General features: G+C 34.7%; 1 protein-coding gene across 3 annotated transcripts in view; it reads right to left on the reverse strand.

Annotated features, from left to right (window-relative positions):
- LOC101887976 (myc protein) overlaps window positions 1-24576 on the reverse strand; it is a 65816-nt gene that overhangs the window by 25670 nt on the left and 15570 nt on the right. For 2 of the 3 annotated variants that reach the window (XR_009341939.1, XM_005188251.4), the window contains exons 1-2: window positions 8661-10545; window positions 2068-3639 (exon numbers count right to left, since the gene is read on the reverse strand). Coding sequence is in view for 2 of the 3 variants with exons in the window: in XM_005188251.4 (XP_005188308.1) it covers window positions 2068-3370 (1303 nt within the window). In the remaining variant the exon portion in view is untranslated. Of the gene's footprint in view, window positions 1-2067; window positions 3640-8660; window positions 10546-24576 lie in introns of those variants that run through there. The other variant, XM_005188250.4, reaches the window with a different exon arrangement.

Below are 24576 nucleotides of genomic sequence, written 5' to 3' on the forward strand. Positions count from 1 at the left end.
ACGCCTTTATGAATTATAAAAGCGCATGTCTGGCTAGTCAGTGCAGTCAGACAGAAACACCAGACAATTTCCAAAAACACAATATACGCAAAACTATAATAACACAAAATAGTGAGAAGAGCGCATTGCAATCAGGAGAGAGTGTGTGAGAGAGAGAGAGACACCGGTTGTTATACACGTGTGCGTTTGGGTTGGGGTAGGCCAAAGTTAAAGGCAGAAAATGCAGAGCTTTTAACAATTACCAATTACCAAAAAAGAAAACTTATTGACGTAAACCCCCCAAAATATGCTACAATATTTTCAACATGTCATTTTGGCATTTTACCAAGAAAATAAAAACTCACCGAAAAAACAATTGGGTGTAACCACCGGCATGACAAAAAATACCGAACACAAATCTCTTTTTTGGAGCAACAAAAAAGTGGGGCCTACTTTAAGGCGTTGTAAAGCATATGACATGCGCACAAGAAAGAAAGAAAAATGCCATTAAACTGAGAGTTTAAAGAACACAATGGATATACAAGCGACGACCTCGCCTTAAGAGAAAACGCCTAATGCTAGGCAATAGTTTTGCCAACAAAATACGAGTAAGTACACCACATAAATCTTATTAAGACTTGGGAAAAAGGCGCCAAAAATCTTAATGTGGGCATTTTTTTTTTTCTTTTTTACAACAGTTTAGCTATTGAATTTTTAAGCATTCAGCCAGACGCCTCTGTGCTTGTTTTTTTCGTGTTTTTGTTTTAAGAGTAGAATGTCGCCGTTTTTAATTGTACTACAACTTGCTGGTGCTGCTGCTGTTGTTGTTGTTATTTTGTGATTCTACACTTTGTGGACTTTTGAACTTTTGTCATTTTCTTTCGACTTTTCTACTGTGTAGCATGCAGGAGAGAGAGATAGACAGAGTAAGGGGAGCGAGTACAAAATACGTCAACTTGTGCCCACTTCTGTATGCCGCATCGATTGCCGGTTCTCTGTGCGGTTGAAATGTGGGCTACAACAATAAACCAAGTATATAAATATACTAAGGTTTTAATAATTTCACAACCTTACGAAATATATGATATACACGTACAAATGAACATTTTATAATAAGAGTGAGAAAGAGGACGACAAAGGGCGAGGGGGCAGAGAAATGAACGACAAGTGGAAATGACTTGAAACTTCTTAATACACAGGGAAAAAATTGGGAAAAATGAAAATGAAACTAAAATTAATAAAAAAAAAATATGAAACATAAAGAACTGGCTAATGATTTCAAAAAAAAATACTCCTTACTTCCTGATGCACAAAAATTAGGAAAAATTTTAAAATTTATATATAGTTAAAAATTTAAGCCAAAAATAAAAAATAAGAAACTGGCAAACGATTTTGAAAATAAAAATAAATTAATTAAATCATAAAAAACAAAAACTGAGGAAACATTTTAAATTTTAAAAAATATGAATAAAAATAATAAGAATTATTTTCCATTTTTCTTATTATTTTTATTCTTATAAAAATGGCAAACGTAACTCGTAAAAAATTAAAAATATTAAATAAAAAAAAGGTGACATACAATTTTGAAAATTAAAAAATACGATTTAGAAAATGTAAAAATTAATCTTTACTTCCAGATACACAAAAAATATAGAAAAATAAAAACAAATTATCGAAAATAAGAAAAAGATTATAAAACATTTAAATATAAAAAAAAAAACTGACAAACGATTTTGTAGAAAAAATAGTCATTACTTCTTGATGCACAAATTTATTTAAAATTAAATTAATAAAAATAACAAAAAAATTTAAAAAATTGGATTATAAAAAATTGGCGGAACTTAGAATTTCTTGATACACAGGGAGAAAAAAATATTGCACAGCAACAAAACCATTTGGAAAGCAGCAATTTTTTTGCAATCAAATATTCTCAACATGTTACTTCCTACCACACACACCACCCACCCACCCCTCACCCTCACCCTGTTGCAACTTTCCATTCAATATCCCTCATTTTTAAGAGATAAACAAAAAAAAATAAATAAAAACAGAGCAACAAGAAAAAAATGTTTGACTTGACCAACTCACCGGAATCCGAAGGTGTCTCCAAATTTGTGCTAATATCATCCATGCCATCCTTGCTACGGGTATAACTATGATCACTGTGCTGCATATAGTTGTGTGTGGAGGAGCCGATATTTGATGACTGACTTGAGACCGGTGAGGCAGCAGCGCCACCAAACACCACTTCGTGGTCTGACATCGATGCGGTACTGTCTTCTTCATCCGAATCATAGTCGAAGAAACGCGTTGACGAACTACTGTTGCCATTGTGTATTGTTGTTGTTGTTGATGATGGTGACGTCGTTGTGGCTGATGATTTTGTTGTTGTTGTTGTCGATGTCGATAACGTTGTTAAATCAGTAATGTTCGAATTTATCACATCCAAAACTTCGGTAAGGGAACAGCCACTGATCAAACGTGTATCGATTTGTTTTTTACTGGTATCCTGCAGTTCTTGGCTAATATTACTGATGAAATTGGCATGATGATCAGGTGTTAGGGAAATCTTATTGCTACCAACGATGCAGGCACCCAAATCAACATTGTGGCGGAAATCTGGTACCGAAGAATCATCATCCAAACTGTGTGGGGTATCGGGTCGTTGGTAGATCGACGACGAGGAATTGCTACTGCAATTGCTGATGTTAAGGGAGGATAGTGACGACACCGACGACGGTGACAAGCAGGTGCTGTTTAATGCCGTGCGTAATGATGACGATGTGTTGTTGTTGCGATTCTGTTGCAATTTCTTGTTGTTACGTAATAATGAGGTACCGGCTGGAATATTTTGAATGTTTGTTGTTGTCAACTGTACCTTGGTGTTGGGTATACTATGGGGTTCTAAATGTTGTTCCAAATCCTGCTCCTGTTTGATGTGTAGAATTTCGCCCATGCTATTGAATTTCTTGGCCGTGACCACAGTCGGTTGTGGTCTGTGTTGTTGTTGCTGCTGCAGCTGCTGTTGTTGCAGGGGTCTGTGTGCATGGCCCATAACCGCAGAGGGTGGGGCAACCGAAACAATATCACTCGATACCGAAGATGCAGATGTGCTCAAGATCTTACTATTGGGTGCTGACCACATTAAATCTGTATTGCACACTTCGGGTTTGACATCAATTTCATCCAGATCCATCGATGCAACACCATATGTATCGTTATAGTGATCGGATTCAAATTTCTGTATATCGCTGTGGATAGAGGGCATGCTTTCTAACAGATCGAATGTATCGGCACTAGTGCAGAATTCATCGGGGAAGGAGATGGGCCCAAAATCGCTAAAAGAATAGGTTGGGGGCGATGAGCTATACGGAAAGCAAAGTTTGGCCATTGTGTCTAGTTGTTGCAGTTCCGAATTATCACAAATAAATAAAATGTTGTGTTGGTAGCTTTTAGAGTTTAGCAAATTGTTAGCTCCGTTGTTTTCTTGTGTTTTTGTTGTTGTTTTTTTAATGGTAACGACGAAAATGTAAAAAATATTTTTTGATGTGTTATATGCTATTGTATGTAGTAGGTATATATATTTAATATAAATATTGGGTTTTGAGAAGATACCAGATCCTCTTGTTGTATTTTGTTTTTTATAGTTTAATCAATAAACTGAAAATAGAAGAGAAGAGAGAAAACCAGAGTTATTATTTGGAAAATAGCTAAATTTATTAAAAAAAATTTATAAATTTTTTTTTTTATTATTACCCTATATTATTAATTTAATTTCCTTTGAATTCCTTCCTATTTTTTCACTAGTCACCTTTTATTTTTAGTTTTCTTTATTTTATTTAGTTTTTCATCAATATTTTCATGTATTCTCCCTCAGCTTGGCAACCCTACAAAATTTTCCAATTTAATTACTCTAATAACAACACATTTCCCACTAAACACCCACATATGCATTGATTTTAAAGCTCTCATTTGACATTTTCATAAGTACGCCTTTAGCCGTTATGTTTCATACAATAACATCCGACACTCATCCACTATTAAAACGGGGAAGTAGAAAAAAATCTCTGCATTACAATCTCTAAATGTGTCGTCATAACACAGACGGCCAACCGACTCAACGGCCATCAAACGTCATCGACGAGACCCTCCCACACATGGGTGGTGGTGGTGGTGATCGATTGATTAGTAGTAGTGGTGGCAGCATACATGTGGGTGCAAAAAATTACATAGATCCGCTAACCTCGAGACATTTAATAATTTCTCTTCCTTAAACGGCACACCATAGAAATGTGACTAGAACTCTCTTTGCTTCCCCCAAAAATAAAGAGATATCCCCACATCAACAACAACAACAGTAACAAACAGTAATGCATTGTTCTTTGTGCCAACACTGCAGTGGCATAACAACACAATACAATAGAGAAAGGAAAGGCTTGAGAATTGATTGCTGGCTTTGTGGAGAGGGAAAAGTGGAGAAGTAAAATAAAGAGCAAAGATTTAATGCAGGCACAGGTTTGATTGAATTATTTGCAATAGGCAGAGTATTGTTGCCATTTAGAAAGAGAGAAGAGCAATGTGGGGAGTTAAAGTACAAGGTGTAAAACTGTCTTGTTGTGTGGCCTGGCCAGGCAGCAAAACAAACAATAAAAACAAGCATGAAATAGGAAAACATATGTACCCATGTTACAAAGGTTATGTGGCTATAGAAAACAAGTGAAAAGAAAATATTAGTTGGGGGCTTTCGCGCTAAATCAATTGTTAAGTGTAAATGGCTTGTCTGATGATGCCATACAATGACACACCTCCCCGTGGTGGGGGTTACTTGTTTTTCAGGGATTCCTTTTCGCATTTTTTTGTTTTTCTATTTCACAAAAACAACAAAACCGTCTAACTTCACAATGCCAATGTGTGTGTGTGTGTCACAATGATGACGCCGTTGTAATGTTATTGTTTTGTGTTTATATGTTCTGTGCTTTGGTGGTGGGCGTTTAGTGGCATTTTGTTTTAAATAACTGTAATTCGTTGTTTTGTTTTTTTTTTTTTTCCTCCAATACTTAAACGATTTTAGCTTTTGTTTTGCACAAAACACGAACATTATTATTATTCTTTTTTTTTTTTTTTTTGAAATGTTATGTTATGGTGTTGTTCTGGTTTTGGCGCTAGGTATTTCGGCGCCTAGTTAAGACCATTTGATCAGAAGCACACACAGTGGCTAAAATTCGTTAGGTGGGATTATTGACCAATTGGACAGACAGACAATACGGGTACTTGGAAGATAATAATCATCTGCCTGACTGACTGTTGTTAGCAGCGTTTGATCAGTTATTGTAGATGAAAATTTCAAGATTTAATAGATAGAATTATTCAATGAATAGTATTAATTAAGATTAGTAATGCCTCCCCCCAATGACTTGTGAACGTCACTTTCTATATGGGCAACAGCAATCTGTGCATGCATGAAATTAATAAGAAAAAAATAATATTAATGAGTTCGTAAACATTATGATAATATTTTTTTGTTTTGTAAATACCAACAATTCTTGGAATTTTTAATCAAAGGAATTTTTAAAAGCGGGAAAAATTATGAGAAATGGCGATAAAAATATAAACAAGATATTGTCTATAAACAAACAAAATTAATTAGAATTTTGTTATGAATAAGGAATTGCAGAAAAAAAATTAAATAATTTTTCTAAAAAAGAAAAATATATATGGAATAAATTTAATTCCCACCGCACTTTATCCATAACATCATATCACAAAGCACAAGAAAAAAGGTAAATAAACAAGACTGACTGACTTCATTTCGTTATTCCCTTTTGCGGGAGTGGGTACTCTCTGTCCAATGCAAGAGAGATAGAGAGAGAGTAAGTTATTGATCTCACTAACAGTACTGTTGGGGGAGGATAAATGCATCAATTGCTAATTGAGATGGATGGAGAGTAGGCAAATAGATGCAATGTTGCTACAATTTGTTTTGATGAGGATGTTGTTGGTAAATTTTCGTATTCGTCGTCGTCGTTGTCGTCGTGTCTGCTGGGTGAATACGATTGGCAAACAAAACAACAAAATAAAGATGCAATCGATCATCATCGACAATAACAAATGCCACTACTGCAAAGGAATTTTGTGTGCCGTTAGATTTTTGTTTTGCATTTTTGTTTTATTATTTTGGTTTCCACAAATGTGTTTGTAGGCGGCAATTGTTTTCTTTTTGTTTGGGTAATGTTATACACTGTGGTTTGAAGGCGGTATGTTGGTTGAGAGTTTTTGCATAAATGTAAACACAGAGAAGTGATCAAAATTTTAACTTATTTAGGAAAATAAAGGGAGCCCGATGATGAGACGATTGAAACGTTGTTTGTGGAAATGCAAGAATCGGTACAGTTAACTAAATAAAATTATGAGTTAAATTATTAAACGATTTAAGAAATAAGACAAATTATTGCTGGTAGTTTGTAACGATTATTAAACATAAACATTGATCGACTTCAAATTCAAAAATTTAGTTTTTTTTTTTTTGAATTAAAAAAATACTGACCGACTTAGAAATCAAAATGTAATGTTTTTATTTTTCTTTTATGTAAATTAAGACCTTTATTTTGGATACAATTTTAGTTGCAGTTTTTAAAGGTGCTAAAATTTTGAAAAATCTCATATATATATGCAAGCTTAAAAAAAATAAATAAATTTTCAATAATAATTATTTGAACAATTTTTGTGATAAACAAATTTACAAATATATTTTGTTATTTCTTCCTACAATTTGCCTTTATGGAATTTACTTGAAAATAGAACATTGTTAAAAAGATACAATATAAATTAAAAAAAAAAATTGGAAATTTAATTCAACATTAAAAATCAATAATTTTTTTTTATTATCCTTGATCAAATTAATAAAATAAATGATTCTGCATATTTTTCTAATTTTGTCATGGGACAACTATTACCACTTTACGAAAAAAAAAATAAATTAATTTAATTTCACCTTTCTTATAGCATAGACTTGATGAAACAAAATTGACTTATTAAAATTGAAGATATTTTATTAAAAAATTGAAATGCCAAATAAAATCGCACACTAGTTTTGAATATAAAAAACAATAATAATTTGATTTTAAATTAAAAAATTGACAACAAAATTTTCATTAAAAAAAATAAATTTAATTTTAAATTTAAAAAATTGACAAACATTTTTTTATTATCCAAAACAAAATAAAAAAAGATTTTGTGCAATTTCAAATTTCACAAAAGAACTAGAGGCACTACCACCCACTTAATTTGCAAAATGTTATAAATTTAAAAAAAAAATCTAAGCACTTTTTTCTATATGCGAACTATACGAGAATTCATTTCAAATAAGGTCTTCAAATAATTTTTTTTTTTTAATTAAATCAAATATTTGAATATCAGATCATTAAGATATAAGATTGAGATATCAGATCATTTTTTTTTAAATCAATTAGCTGTACAATGAAGCACAAACATTTTACATTTCCAGACCAAACGAATTTAGAATTTAGTACCATTTAGTATAGATGTTACACTTAGTCCAAAAACACTGATTTATAATCAATACTACTTCGCAAATTTAATTTTTACACCAAAATTTCAAGATTATAACTGTATCTGTTCACTAAATACAACATCGTAAGAAAGAAATCCTTAAACTCCTAGTCCAAAAACACCTTCTACACATGAAAAGTCTACACACCGAATTTCCAAAATTACTTCCATACCCCAATCGTACAATCCCATAGAAATTATATTTCCAAATTTTAGAATTTCAGCACTATCGGTTTAACAAAATTTCAATTTGTACCAAATTTAGTACAGACACAAGTACGAATTTCCAAAGCTTCGCACATATCCCAATTTTACACTCCCACGGTAATGCGAACTTCAGGATTCTAAGCTCTATTGGGGTTCACCAAAATCCAAAGTTGTACAAAATTTAGTACCATTAACAGTACACATAAGTACAAATTTCCATAACAACCTGCATCATAGAATCCAATAGACGCATCGTATTTTCCAATTTCAGGATTCCAATTCTACCGGTTCTCCCAAAATCGAAATTGTACCAAAATTTAGTACCACTTAGTACACATAAGTACGAATTTTTAAAAATTCCTACATACCCTAATACTACAATACAGTAGTAATTTAACTTCCAAAATTTCTTGCAAATATCGAATGTAGCTGTTATATTAGGGTCTATACGACGACATGGACCTGCATAGGTAACTTTTGTTACAATATTCAAATGCTAAACTTAAAATCGGTGAATAATGTATCATTCAAAATACCGAATATCGAGAGGTACCGTTATATGGGAGCTATACGAAGACTTGGACCTGCACAGATAATTTTCTGTCTTAGCCTGAAGTATCCATTACGAACTTCAAATACCAAATTTGAAATAATTCCGGTGAATAATGTCGCTAAAATCATCAAAATAACGAATATATCGAGAGGTATGGAGGCTATACCAAAACGTGGTCCTACATGGTCCATTTTCAATACCAAAAGTTCTGCAGACATAATATAGATTTGAGTAAAATTTTTAAAACTACTTAAATTCGTTCGGAAGCTAGAGTGATTTCCATGGACGGGCAGAAGGACGGACTTCACTAAATCGACATAGAATTTTAAATTTTAAAACCGCTTATGCTCACCTTTTGTTTTTTGTCTTATTGTTTAAGGCTAATTCAAAAAATAAATAATAATTTTTATTTTTCTAGATAATCCAAATGTTGTGTTGCTGCTATATATTCTTCTCCTTTTGTTTTGTTGCTGAATAGGTATATAGTTGTGGTCAGGATGCGGTGCTGGTTGCGAGGAAGTTGAAAAAAATAATCCTTCGTGTTTAGCAAATAAAGCGGGAACTTTGTTGTTTTTTTTAGGTCAATTTTGGTTTGGGGTTAAATAAAAAAGAATTTCAATTTTTTATTAATTCTTAATTTTTTCTCTTTGTTTTTCGGTGTGTGTTTCACTTTAGTTTTTGTTTCCTTTCCTTTTTTCTTTTACTAACTTTCTTTGCCTTCGTTATTTATTATATATTCTCTTGGCTTGGTTTGTTTATATTTATTTGCTGGTTTTGTTTGTTGCTGCTGTTGTTATAATTAACTGTAAACACTTTGTTTTCTTTTATGCTATGTGCGAGCTTAGATGTTGTTGCAATTCTTTTTTTTTTCTTTTCTTTACTGGAACACAAAACTACAGATGTATAGTTTTGTAAATTATGTGATTTTCTTGTTTTGTTTATTTCTTGCTGCCAAAGAGTCTTGGCTGGTTTCAATTTTATTTTTAATAAAAAAAAAATATTTTTTCTTAATTTGGCGGTCAAAGTATTTTAACAATTTTTTTCCGCTTTAATATTTTGTTGCTGTTTTTATTTTCAAGTTTGTTGTTTGTCATCAAACTAGGCATGACCACGAAAATTAATTTTTTTTTAATTTTTCTTTTTTTATTAAAATATTTTCCTTTAATTTTTCACAAAACACTTCACCAAACAGCCTCCAATAGTTTCCACTTGAATTTATTTATTTATTTTTTTAGTTACTTGTTACTTTCCGGGCGTAGCAATTTTTCAAATAAATCTGTAATATTTCTTTTTCTCATTTGCTTCTTATTCGAGCTTTAAATATTTTCACTACTAGAGGAGGGTTCTACTCTTGATTTGATTTTATTTATTTCTTTTTTTTTTTTTCAAAATTTTATTCACATTGGGCTATCCGCGCCTCGGTCACACTGTGTTGTTGTGGGTTTTGTGTTGGAAAAGGAAATGATTTCTTGTTTGAGATTTGTTGTTAAGTTTTGGTTGCTTGCTGTATTTTCTGTGAGTCTGACAACATACGGGGGCCGGTCGAGCCGAACGAACACACACTATGTAGTAGTATTTCTATTTTTTTTTTATTATTATTATTATTATTACCATCGGCACAGCAACAACATTGACTTGTTCTTTTACACCGACAAAAAGTTCTCACGAAAGAATTTTGCGCTCGAGCACGACGACGAACGACGATGAAATATTCTTTCTATAATTCTTCTTCTAGTTGTGATTTGTGTTGTGTGTGTGTGGTGTTGTGTGAACACACAAAATGACACTATTTCTTCTTCTTTTAGCTGGTGGCTCACTAACTGAGTGAGTGACGGGCGGCAACGACACGGCGACTGTGTCTGTGTCTCTTCAGCAGTAGTTCTTATTGAGTTCTGAGCGCGCGTATAGCAATGTACTGAAATAAAAAGAGGCAATAGTGTTCATCCACGACGGGCTTGTCTAGAAAGTCCCTTTTTATTTATAATTGTTGTTGTTGTGGCTAACAATTTCTTTTCTGGTCTTCTTAAGTTCAGCAGTTTGTTGTTTGCTGATTTGCTTAAGTTTTATTTTTTCGTTTTCGTGTGAACAATATATGCGCGCACACACACAGAGGGCGACCGCTAAAGGAAAAAAGAACGCAACACCACACGACCGTTCACATGAAAATCCCACAATGAAGTGTCGATATGAACGCGCCAAAGGTGTCCGCAACGTAGTAGTACAGACAGACGACCGTCGACAGCACTCGAAACACGAACTCACACTCAAACACACACGGAGGACTTCATCAAACACACACAATTTACTTAGTTTCTCTCTCTCGCTCTGACGTAAAAGCAATCCCCAAGGCAAACTCACTCATTCACACAAACATCAATGACCGTAAAAAAAAAACAGAGAGAGCGAGAGAAAGAGAGACCTCCTTCGCTCAAACGAGCAATGTGTACATGGGAATTTGTGTGTGTGCGCCACTAAATGCCGGTTTATTTACTTTTTGGAAAGTGATATAAGCATAGATGGGCAAGAATGCACGGCATGCTAGCGTTGCTGTCTCTTATGCTCTGCCATGAGTGAAACATCAACAAACAGACATGTACGAATCATTTTCAGCAATTGTTTTTATAAAACAATTTATGAGCTTACTTTGATTATATTTTTGCCTAAAAATTATTAAATGTGTTAAAATTTAATGCTGGAAAGTTACTTCAAAACTCTCTTAACAATATCTCTTTCAATATTTTACCCATCTATGTTAAGGATTCCACAGCAGAGTATTTAACCAAAAATCAGTTTGTTTTCATTTGCGGCTTCCTGAGTAACGGAATTTAATTAAATGAGTGAAAGAGAGAGAGAGAGAGAAAAAGAGTGATACGCTCTTTTGGTGGTTTTTAAATGAGAAAATTTAGTAGTAGATTCTTTTTTCATATTTGAATTTTAGCAAAACAAGAAAGCAAAAAGGACTGAAAAATAAAAATTGTCAAAAATATTCTTTAAAAATCAAGGATTACTGGTCTGCTGGTCCTTGTCAAAAAAATGTTATAAAATTTCACGCTTGATCCTTGTCAAAAATATTCTTAAAAAATCAAGGCTTCCTGTTTTGCTGGTCCTTGTCAAAAATATTTTAAAAAAAGTATCACGCTTATTGGTCTGCTAGTGCTCGTCAAAAATATTCTTTAAAAATCCACGCTTGGTCCTTTTCAAAAATATTTAAAAAAAAAGTATCACGCTTATTGGTCTGCTAGTGCTTGTCAAAAATATTTTAAAAAAAAGTATCACGCTTATTGGTCTGCTAGTGCTTGTCAAAAATATTCTTTAAAAATCCACGCTTGGTCCTTGTCAAAAATATATTTTATAAAATATCACGCTTATTGGTCTGCTAGTGCTTGTCAAAAATATATTTTATAAAATATCACGCTTATTGGTCTGCTAGTGCTTGTCAAAAATATATTTTATAAAATATCACGCTTATTGGTCTGCTAGTGCTTGTCAAAAATATTCTTTAAAAATCTACGCTTGTTCCTTGTCAAAAATATTGTTTAAAAATCTACGCTTGTTCCTTGTCAAAAATATTGTTTAAAAATCTACGCTTGGTCCTTGTCAAAAATATTCTTCAAAAATCTACGCTTGGTCCTTGTCTAAAATGTTCTTTAAAATATCAAATATCAAAAATTTTATCTCTATGGAAGGACGTTTCCGAACACATACTCCCAATTTACAACCGATCATCGCTCTCCGCTCGTATTAATCGACCGTGGCATCAAAATAAATGCCGAATATTATCGCGAAAATATTCTAGAGGGTCTATTAGAGGCTTGGGCACGCAAACATTTTGGCCGCAGAACTTGGACATTCCAAGAGGACTCAGCACGCGCCACCCAAGAATGGTTACAACATGAGGTTCCTCACTTCATTTCCAGGGCACAGTGGCCACAAAAATCTCCGGATACCAATCCGTTGGACTATTGTGTTTGGAGTATTTTGGAAAGCAATGCTGGCACTAATAATACCAAAGTGTCGATCATCTCAAGCAAGCGCTTCGCCGGGAATGTGCCAAAATACCGCAGAACAACATTCGAGCAGCTTGTGACGGTTTCTTGGCCATTTGAAGGCCATCATAATTCGTGCCAAAGGTGATCAATTTGAAAAAATCTAAACTTATTCTAAAATTTAATGCTATTTCCGACATTTTATGTTTTCCTTCAATAAAATTTAAAATAAAAAATGTAAAAATTATGGCGTTTGACTTTGTTGAAGTTTTTTTAACTCACCCTGTATAACTAAAATCAAGGGATTCTAAAGAATTTTTATTAAAAATGTCCAAACAAGACGGAAGTGCAAAGTTTCGACAGGCCGATACACGTGTCTTCTATCTTTAGATCTACATTGATAATCTGCTGGATTCTCCCTGCAATTATCAGAAATTTAAATTTTTTGAATCGATTTTTCCAATTTTTTTCATCTAATGACAAGGTTTAGTTTGTCCATTTTCCAATCGGCTCAAGTCTTCTTGGTTGTGCGAATGTTTTTTTTTTTTGCATACCTAGAGCTGCAGTGGATTTTAAGCAAGCAAAAATATTGGTAAATTCAAATCATTGGGCCATGAATGAATTAGAGAAACCCAGGTAGGTTAGGTAATGACTGGTGATTAAATATTTTCGAGAGGGTTTTCCAAAACTATTTTACTTAATATTGTTACAGAGGATTCACATACAGAGGAATACCTACTTTCCAATCCGATTTTACAAATTCAAAATTTTCGCATAGCTTATCTTGCTATTATTGTCTTGATGGTGCTCAATTCTAGTTCAATGGGAATATGGGATTAAAAATAGGTATTTTATTTTAAACAATTTTTTATTTTATTGAACAAAAATAAAAATTTCAAGATTAATTTCAAATTTGAATTAATAAGGTTTTTAAACATTTTCAACATAATACCAATTTACACAACCGTGAGAGTGAAATGTTCACTCTCAAATTAGTGATGACAAATGAACTTTGAAAGTACAATTTTTTGTAACATTTCTGGCTACTTGAATTTTCAACTGAGTTTGTGCTTTCACATCATTGCAATGACAGAGGAGTGAAAAAAGGATTGAAATATAAGTGACAGACGGAGTACATTTTTACACAAAAGGGTGATTTTTTAAGAGCTATAGGAAAGTTAAACAAGTAAAAAAGCTGTAACCTCGTCTGGGTACGACCTTTGAATACCCTCCACCATTTGAAACGAATTTGGCAATTTTCAAAAAAAAAAAAAATAATAATAATAATAATAAATAAATAAAATAAAGTAAAATCCCTTAAAAATTCTATTAAAATCTTGCCATAACTGGACTAAAATCATAAAAATACCGAATATAGGGAGGTACTATTATATAGGGGCTATACCAAAACGTGGGCATGTACAGACAATTTTTTGTCATGGGCTGTATTATCCATTACGAACTTCTAATACGAAATTTGAAACAATTCCGGTGAATAATGTCGCTGAAATTTTGAAAATACCGGATATTGGGTGGTACCGTTATATGGGGGCTATACGAAGACGCGCACCAGCACAGACAATTTTCTGTCTTAGGCTGTACTATCCATTACGAATTTTAAATACGAAGTTGGAAACAATTTCGGTGAAAAATGTCCCTAAAATCATCAAAATACCGAATATTGGGGCATCGTTGTATGAGAGCTATACGATATCGCATATAGACAATTCTCTTCCTGGGGGTAAAGTACTCAGAAAGAATTTCTTGTGCGGATTTTCTGTCACTTCCATTGAAAAATTTGATACAATTATTAATATACCGAATATCGGGAGGTACCATTATATGGGGGCTATACGAAGACGTGGACCAGCACAGTCAATTTACTGTCATAAACTGTAGTATCCGTTAGGAATTTCAAAAAACAATTTTGAAGCAACTCCAGTGAATAATGTCGCTAAGACATCAAAATACGGAATATTGGGAGGTGTCCTTATATGGAGACGTGGACCTGCAAACGCAATTTTTTGCCATGAGCTGCAGTAACCATTACGAAATTTTCCGGTAAAAAAAATCCCTAAAATCATCAAAATACCGTACGGCGATTTTTTGGTAATAGACGTTTATACGAAGACGTGGACCTACATAGGCAAGTTTTGTCATAAGCCATTACAATATTCAAATGCGAAACTTGAAAAAAAAAATCGGTGAGTAATGAAGCTAAAATCCTCCAAAATATATAGGGAGGTGCCATTATATAGGGGCTATACGAAGACGTGGGCGTGCACAGACAACTTTCTGTCATAAGCTGTAGTATACATTACGAACTTCAAATACTAAATTTGAAACAATTCCGGTTATTAATGCCGCTGAAATCATCAAAATACAGAATATCGTAAATAATGTCTCTTAAATCTTCAAAATACGGAATATCGGGAGGTAACATTGTATGGGGGCTATACGAAGACGTGGACCTGCACAGACAATTTTCTGTCATAGGCTGTAGTACCCATTACGAATTTTAAATACGTAATTTGAAACAATTCTGTTAAGAAAAAGTCCCTAAAATCATCAAAATACCGAATATCGGGGGCACCGTTAGCAATTCTCTTCCAGGGGGTAAAGTACTAAGACGGAATTTCTTGTGTGTATTTCCCAACACTTCCATTGAAAAATATGGCTACAATCAGCAAAATACCGAATATCGGGAGATATCATTATATGGGCGACATACGATATCGTGGACCTATTTAGAAAATACTCTCACAGGTGGTAAAGTACTCAGAAGGAACTCCTTTTGTGGATTTTCAGACAATTCCATTGAAAAATATGGCTACAATCATCAAAATGCCAAATATCGGCGGGTACCGTTGTAAGGGGGCTATACGATATCGTGAACCTACGCACACAAAATTGTCTTTCAGGCTAAAGTACTCATGAAGAACTACTTGGATATAACTTTTAGTTTTTCCGAGTCGAGTCCAGAGTTGTAAACATAACTGGTCTGAAGTCGGTATCATATAGTCACTCCTGCACCGAATTTTGTCCATGCCTTTGTTTTATTTATTCATTTTTATTTATTTCATTTATTTATTTATTCATTCATTCATTTATTTATTCATTCATGACATTATGCATTATTTTCATGTTTATCTATTTCCATTCAGTAATTGTACCCATTTTTCGGTCACAGTTACCAAATGTACCAAATCCCTGAAATTCTCATCACTGGTATTTAAAATATACTCTCCAATTCAAACCCGTTGCTCTTTCCTCTCTGTTTATTTACATTTTTCTACTCAAACCATTGAGTGAAACATGGAAATAAAAGAGCCGTAAAAATATACACAATGCTCAGATACTCAGAGAGAGAGAGCGAGAGAGAGAAGGAAGAGTAAAGAAAATTGAGAGAACACTGGCATTAATTCCAATTGGAAGTTATTTATGCCGGCAGTCTAAATAAATGAAATACTAGGAGTAGCCGCTGCTTGCTGAAGCTTTTTCCCGCTGATGAAATTGGACGACACAATTGAATTTGTGAAATGCAAAAAAAAAAAAAAAAACAACAAATGTTACAACAATTCACGAAATAGCTGCGAAATTAAAAGCTTTTCGTAGTATTTCAAAATGTTGTGTGTTGTGAGTGGTTGTGTGATGATTATTTTTTGTTTTTTTGTCTGTCTCTCTACTAATAAAAAAAGGAATCCAGCAGCGGCAATTCACACACCAATACCTATAAAGCGCACACAAAATGCATGTGATAAATTGATTCACGGGTCGGTCCAGAGAAGTGGGTGGGATGCGATACGGCTGCTGATGACAGCCGGGATATACATCAGGGCCGGGCAGAGAATTGTACTGCTGTGTTCTCCCAAATTGTCTTACTCTCTGCTTACATTGATTTTCAATGATTCTGATTGTGTGTGTGTGGCGAAAATTGCGCTACCTGCATTCGGCTGACTCTGATGATATCCAGTAGTAAAATGTGCAAATTGTTTAATGATTTGTTTACAATTTTTTGTTTGCCTTAGGTTTTTTCCGGTAAATTTTTTAATTTTTCTCTGGCTTTTTTGTTTTTGTATAAGAAACGATAGATTGAATGGCACTCTGTATTTGTTATTCTCGTTTGACAGCCTAAGTCATTCATTTCAACTTGTCCTAGGTTCAAATGGTGATACAGAATTGTTAATTGAACAAGTAAAAAAGTTGTAAGTTCAACCGGGACGAACTTTGGATACCCTCCACCATTTGGTTAAAAATTCTGTTAAAATTTTAAAAATACGGAATGTAGCCTTTATTTTAGGGATGACGTTGACCGGCAAATTTTGTCATAAGCCATTACAATATTCAAATGCAAAACTTGAAAAAATCGGTGGATAATGTAGCTAAAATCGTCAAAATGCCGAATATAGGGAGGAACCATTATATGGGACGAAGACGTGGACCCGGACTTACAATTTTCTGTCATAGGCTGAAATATCCATTACGAACTTAAAATACAAAATTTGAAGCAATTCCAGTGAATAAATTCGCTAAAATCATCAAAATACCCAATATCGAGGTGTGCCGTTATATGGTGGCTATACGAAGACGTGGACCTGCCCAGACAATTTTCTGTCTTAGGCTGTAGTATCCATTGCGAACTTCAAATACCAAATTTGAAACAATTCCGGTGAATAATGTCGCATAAATCATCAAAATACCGAATATCGGGAGGTACCGTTATATGGGGGCTACGCGAAAACGTGGACCTGCCCAGACAATTTTCTGTCACAGGCTGTTGAATCCATTACGAACTTTCAATATCAAATTTAAAACAATTCCGGTAAATAATGTCTCTAAAATCATCAAAATACCGAATATCGGTAGGTACTGTTATATGGGGGCTATGCGAAGACGTGGACCTGCCCAGTAAATTTTCTGTCTTAGGCTGTAGTATCCACTACGAACTTCAAATACCAAATTTGAAACAATTCCGATGAATAATATAGCTAGAATCGTCAAAGAACCGAATATGGGGAGGAACCATTATACAGGGGCTATACCAGAACGTGGACCTACATGGCCCATTTTTTATATGGGGCTATACTAAGACATGGACCTGCAGACAATTTTCTGTCATAGGCTGTAGTATTCATTACGGACTTCAAATGCGAAATGTGAAACAATTCCGGTAACTAATGTCGCTAAAATGATCAAAATACCGAATATCGGGGGGTACCGTTATGTGGGTGCCATACGAAGACGTGGACCTACATGGCCCATTTTCTGGTTTATGCGGTAGCATCTATTACGAACTTTAAATATTAATTTTGAAACAATTCCGTTAAAAAAAAGGTAGCTAGAATCATCAAAATACCGCATATCGGGAGGTACCGTTATATGGAGGCTATACGAAGAAGTGGACCTACATGACCCATTTTCATTACCAAAAGTCCTGCAGACATAATATATATTTGAGTAAAATTTTATCAACCTACTTCATTTTGTTCAAAAGCTAGAGTGATTTTCACACACGGACAGAAAGACATTCGGACGGACATCGCTAAATCGACATAGAATTTTATGCTGATCAAGAATAGATATACTTTGTGGGGTCTAAAATGTATATTTCGAGGTGTTAAAAACGGAATGCCAAACTTAATATGCCAAGTATACTATGGTGGAGGGTATAAAAACAAGTAAAATAATATCAGTCGGTTTTGCCGACAGATGTATACCCCCAGCCTTGAGTTATGATTATTCAAACTGTTGACCCTTCCGAAGCAGTTGGGCAATATTTGTATGTGTTTACAACAGATCTTGTTTTACAACAGATCTTGTGTTGATGGAAAAATTGAGATTTGTCAAATCTGAATGGATTCGGATGATAATTTTGTGTGTTATGAGCTTCATGAATATTCAAAATGTTGACCCTTTGTGGGGGAGATACCACAAGGAGTGGGCCGATATATGCCTTCTTCACACCAGACCTTGTGTTAATAAAAATATTATGATCTGTGTAATTAAAAGACAATCGGACACTTATATCACATTTCAGAAAAGATTTATAATTATGTAAAATTTTGACCCTTTGTGGGGGAAGTACTGGATGAAGTAGACCGATATTATCCATTTTCGCACCTGACCTAGAACTAATGCAAATATTATGATTAGCAAAACTGGAGCAAAATCGAATTATCGTTTCTCTTTCTGTGCAAAAAATTTAATTTTCAAAAATTTTCATTTTTTGGGGGAGATACCAGAAGGGGTGGACCGATATATTCCATCTTAAAAGCGGATCTTGGGTTAATAAAATTGATGGGATTTGTGTAATTTGAAGACAATTGGACTCTTACAACCCATTTTATAAGAGATGTAATTATTCAAAATTTTGACCCTTTGTGGGGGAGGTACTTTATGGAGTGGAGTTTGACAAAAATATTACGATGTACCAAGTTTGTACCAAATCGGATACTCCCTTTGAGAGTTATCGTGCGCACCAGCCAGACGGACGGACATCGCTAGATCGACTCGGAATGTCCTGAAACGGATTTGGTCCAAAGAAATCTAGGTTATAAAACCGTTTTTCCGACTAGGCATGTTTTAGCTGCAACTTTCTTTGTACGATTTTCATTTTCTATAGTCTCCCGCGCCTGCCTGCCATCAGCACCTCTTCTACCCCAATTCTTTACCCCCTCTCCCTCCTCTTTTCTTTTTTATTTCGGCCCACTGAAATTGTTAATTTCATCAAAAAACGCAATTTTTGCAAAACTGAATCCACCCCTCTCCCTACAACCCAACCAATTTTAAAACAGCAAAAAATCGAATAACAAGAAAAAATTCGTTTAAATGCCAAATAACAACAGCAGAAAAAATTGCAATTTTGCATGTCACAGTGATTTCGTTGTTTTTTTTTTTTTGCTTTCGTTTCATTTTCGTTCTTCAGCTTTTTTGTTTTGATTTGCAATTTTGTGAAATTTTAATAAAGCGCGCGCAAAATTTCACAACATTCCCTACAAAAAAAGAAAAAAAATTGAAATACAATAACAACACCACACCACTTTTTTGCACCTTGTCACTTTTGTTTTGATTAGACCACCACTACCAACCAACACCACTGCAATAGCCCTGGTTATTGTTGTCATAATTTCGCTGTCAATGCAGCAAACGCCAGTAATGCATTGTTTTAAAGCTTTTTTTGCAGTTACTTCCAAGTTTTGCTTCTGCTTGGTTTGTTGATATCCTACAACAAACGGCAAACGGTAGAATTTAAAAAATAATTACCGAACTCCGAAAATTATGAGAGTAGAGCTGAAAATATATATAATCTATATCGGCATTTTGTAAAATTATGCGAAAATCTTTCGTTAAACCTTTGCACAATGGTCCAAAACCAATTTTTTCTGACCAAAACTATTTTAACCTTCATTTTAATCCCCCATATAATGGTACCCCCCGATATTCGGTATTTTGATGATTTTAGCGACATTATTCACCGGAATTGTTTCAAATTTGATATTTGAAGTTCGTAATGGATTCTACAGTCTAGGACAGAAAATTGTCTGTGCAGGTCCACGTCTTCGTATAGCCCCAATATAACGTTACCTCCCCATATTCGCCATTTTAATGATTTCAGCGACATTTTTCTCCGGAATTATTTCAAATTTGGTATTTGAAATTCGTAATGGATACTACAGTCTAGGACAGAAAATTGTCTGTGCAGGTCAACGTTTTGGTATAGCCCCCATATAACGGTACCTCCCGATATTCGGTATTTTGGTGATTTTAGCGACATTATTCACTGGAATTGTTTCAAATTTGCTATTTGAAGTTCGTAATGGATACTACAGCCTAAGACAGAAAATTGTCTGTGCAGGTCCAGGTCTTCGTATAGCCCCCATATAACGATACCTCCCGATATTCGGTATTTTGATGATTTTTCAGCCGGATCCAGCCGGAATTGTTTCAAATTTGAAACTTGAAGTTCGTAATGGATAGTACAGGCTAAGACAGAAAATTGTCTGTGCAGGTCCACGTCTTCTTAAAGCCCCCATATAACAGTACCTCCCGATATTCGGTATTTTGATGATTTTAGCGATATTATCCACCGATTTTTTTCAAGTTTCGCATTTGAATATTGTTATGGCTTGAGACAAAATTTGCCAATGCAGATCCACGTCGTCGTATAGACCCGAAAATAACGGCTACATTCGGTATTTTTAAGATTTTAACAGAATTTTTAACGGATTTTATTTTTTGTTTTTGTTTTTTTTTTTGGAAAATTGCCAAATTCGTTCTAAATGGTGGAGGGTATTCAAAGATCGGTCCGGCCGAACTTACAGCTTGTTTACTTGTTTATTAACGTTTAATATGATCTGATAACGTTACGCTCACTCCTTGCTGGTTTTCGAAAAAATATTGCTATAAGGCCTTTGGACCAAATTCGGGATAAAACAAGTCTTTAAATGCCATTGACACAAGTTTTCGTATCTTTTGGTACTTCTCCTACCCTTTTACTTGCAATTTAAAAAAATCCTGACTTATCGAGCCCATATAATCATATGGTTAGGGAAATATATGTGCCATATGTGCGGTTTTTTATTCCTGAAGAAAGATATTAAATAGCATTTAGCATCGCCGAACATAAATTCTTTTAATTATTTTTCCAAATTTTTAAACATTTCTCGTTTCTATTCTCTAGGGAATTTCATTTTGACAAAAGAGTAATTGAATTGCGAGTAAGCCTTGATATGTTCATACCCTTCCTTATCTGATGCACTATCCTCAGTCATCATAGACTTGCATTCCATGCCCTTCATCGAAAATATGGCAATATTTACTACCCTCCGCCTGCATTCAGGGTATGGTAGCAGCATAACACGCACAATTTCTTTTGTTTTGTTGTTATTACATTGAAATTAAAAGCTCTGAGTACTTGTTTCTGTATGTGTATGTATGTGTTTCACATCCTAACTCACTGTTCTGTCTGGCGAGACAACATTTGAGACATACAAACAAACACGTATCGAACCAAAAAAAAAATCCTGTTGTGATTGTTTCAAACAAGTTAGGCGGGAAGCAATGAACAAAAGATCCATCTCTCGCATTACACACATTGTCTGGCTGTGCGTGTGTGTGCACGTTTATCTGTCTGTCAGTTGTCCTGTGCATATATTTGGTTTACGAATTTTAGAGAATATATACTCAAAATACGAAAAGGGTTCGTCTAAGGTCAATGACCACCCACAGCCAACAAGAACAACAACACGAAGCAGAGACCAAACCCCAGAGAAGAGACCATGTCGATGACGAAAATAATTGCAACACATCTGACCACAACAACATTATGTCGTTCGTCCTGTGGCATGCAAAATCGGGCAAACTTGTTGTTTATCTTGTGTGCGATGCAGACACAAGCACACAGACATTCGGGGGAATAAAAGCAGTACTGGACCACAAAAAAAGGACCTTCATAATATGGTGGTGTATGGTATGATGACTTTGCTGGCAACGACAATGATACGTATCGTGTGTGTGTGTGGTGTATGAGCGAGTGTGTGCATGATGCTATTGATTTTATAATTTTAATTTTTATTGGTGATTGGGGTAGGATTTTGACGACTCAAAAACTCGACCTATCTCAAGGTGAAATTAATTATGAAATTCATTTTGAGATGAGAGAGGGAGAGACAGTGTTGAATGATTTAAAAGTTCCAAAATTGGAATCAAAGGATTAAATAGATTGAAATACCATTTCCGCATAAGATGACAAGAAGAAATGCAGTATGGCTTCTGCTACTCTAGGAGTAGAGCAGTATGGCTTCTGCTACTCTAGGAGTAGAGCAGTATGGCTTCTGCTACTCTAGGAGTAGAGCAGTATGGCTTCTGCTACTCTAGGAGTAGAGCAGTATGGCTTTTGCTACTCTAGGAGTAGAGCAGTATGGCTTTTGCTACTCTAGGAGTAGAGCAGTATGGCTTTTGCTACTCTAGGAGTAGAGTAGTATGGCTTCTGCTACTCTAGGAGTAGAGCAGTATGGCTTCTGCTACTCTAGGAGTAGAGCATTATAGCTTCTGCTACTCTAGGAGTAGAGTAGTATGGCTTCTGCTACTCTAGGAGTAGAGCAGTATGGCTTCTGCTACTCTAGGAGTAGAGCAGTAAGGCTTCTGCTACTCTAGGAGAAACAGTAAGGCTTCTGCTACTCTAGGAGAAACAGTATGGCTTCTGCTACTCTAGGAGAAACAGAATGGCTTCTGCTACTCTATGAGTAGCAGTTGGGCTTCTGCTACTCTATGAGTAGCAGTTGGGCTTCTGCTACTCTATGAGTAGCAGTTGGGCTTCTGCTACTCTATGAGTAGCAGTTGGGCTTCTGCTACTCTATGAGTAGCAGTTGGGCTTCTGCTACTCTATGAGTAGCAGTTGGGCTTCTGCTACTCTATGAGTAGCAGTTGGGCTTCTGCTACTCTAGGAGAAGTAGTACGGCTTCTGCTACTCTACGAGTAGCAGTAGGGCTTCTGCTACTCTAGGAGAATCAGTACGGCTTCTGCTACTCCAGGGGAAGCAGTATGGCTTCTGCTACTCTAGGAGCAGCATTATAGCTTCTGCTACTCTAGGAGAAGCAGTATGGCTTCTGCCACTCTAAAAGAAGCTGTATAGCTTCTGCTACTCTAGGAGAAACAGTATGGCTTCTGCTACTCTAGGAGAAGCAGTAGGGTTTCTGCTACTCTACGAGCAGCAATAGGGCTTCTGCTACTCTCCGAGCAACAACAGGGCTTCTGCTACTCAGAGCAGAAGTAGTTGGACTTCCAATAATCTATGAGTAGCAGTTGTGCTTCTGCTCCTCTATGAGCAGCAGTAAAGCTTCTGTTTCTGTTCGACTATGAGCAGTAGAACTTCTTCTACTCAAATATGAGCAATACAACTTCTTCTGCTCTACTAGCAGCAGCAGAATTTCTTCTGCTGGGCTATGAGCAGTAGAACTTTTTCTGCTCTATTATGTGCAGTGGAAATTCTGCTAATCTATGAACATGAGAACTACTTTTTTATCCTCTGCAGGAGAGGACGATCTTTTTCTTAGCCTATAATTGATGTCTTCTTTGCCTTCCATGGAAGAAATAAGGTCAAGATCTTTTAAATACACAAACATACTCATAGAAAAAAAAAATGAATTGCTAGAATAAGTATTGAGCCACAGCACAATCCAAATTAGAACACGTTCTAAAAATAAAATAAAAAATGAAATTAACAATTCATTCGACCCGTAAGCAAATTCACATTTGTATGTTATCGATTAGGCATTCGAAATGAATAATCTAATTATCGAAACACATTTAATAATTAATTGAAAAGCACCCCGTGTGGTAGCGTATTTCGGTTTGTATTTATTAGAAAATATTTAGTATAATCCAGTAGTTGTATTGCAATATTGAACATAGGGTTGGTTGGCTGATCGTCATGAATTGAAATAGATCAAAATTCCAAATTTCGAAAAAAAAATCACAACCATTAGTGTATGGTTCGTCCATGTGTGAGCAGCAGTGTCATCACATAATAAATCAATGAGAAATAAATTTAATAAATTTTTATTTCGAATTATAAATATCTTTTGGCCACCTCAACCTAATAATTCGTTATTGGGAACATTGACGTGCGCACGAGTGTATATCCATACCCGGTATTGGAAAAACTGTCGAGAGTGTGTATTGTGTGTGGCCAATTGTTTAAACAAAATAAAAAATATGGTCCCGTGTTTGCGTATCCACCACCCACCTATCATTCCTGCCATTTGGCGATTCTATGCTGCGACTACTACCATCTCTATAACCAAAGAGGTACAAGGCCTCATAGACTGATTACTGCAATTGATTAAATATTTAAATATTCAATAGTGGTTTGTTTGTGTTGTTGTATTTGTTATGGTACAAAGGTGAATATAATCGGGGAATATGTGCGTTTGCTGTGTAGTTTCCTGCTACCACAGGTGGCCGTAATATTTCTTCCTCCCAACAAAGTTCTCTCACTATTTACACAATAATTTCTATTTGTTTATAAAATATTCAATGCTTGGAAACAAAAATAGAAAAAGAAGAAATTGAAAAGAAATTGTTTTATTAACAATGAAAACGAAGGAGAGAAATATACATGTGGGGAGGGAGGAGGGGGTATGGGAAATATTATTTATGCATTTCACTTAAATACATAAATGACATATTTTGCAAAATATGTTGAAAAATAAATATTGAATTAAAAAAATATGACAATATATTATTTTTTTAAATAGATGGTCTAAAAAATGCATATAATAA

Source organism: Musca domestica, unplaced genomic scaffold (assembly GCF_030504385.1).
Source record: "Musca domestica strain aabys unplaced genomic scaffold, Musca_domestica.polishedcontigs.V.1.1 18, whole genome shotgun sequence".
NCBI lineage: Eukaryota > Metazoa > Arthropoda > Insecta > Diptera > Muscidae > Musca > Musca domestica.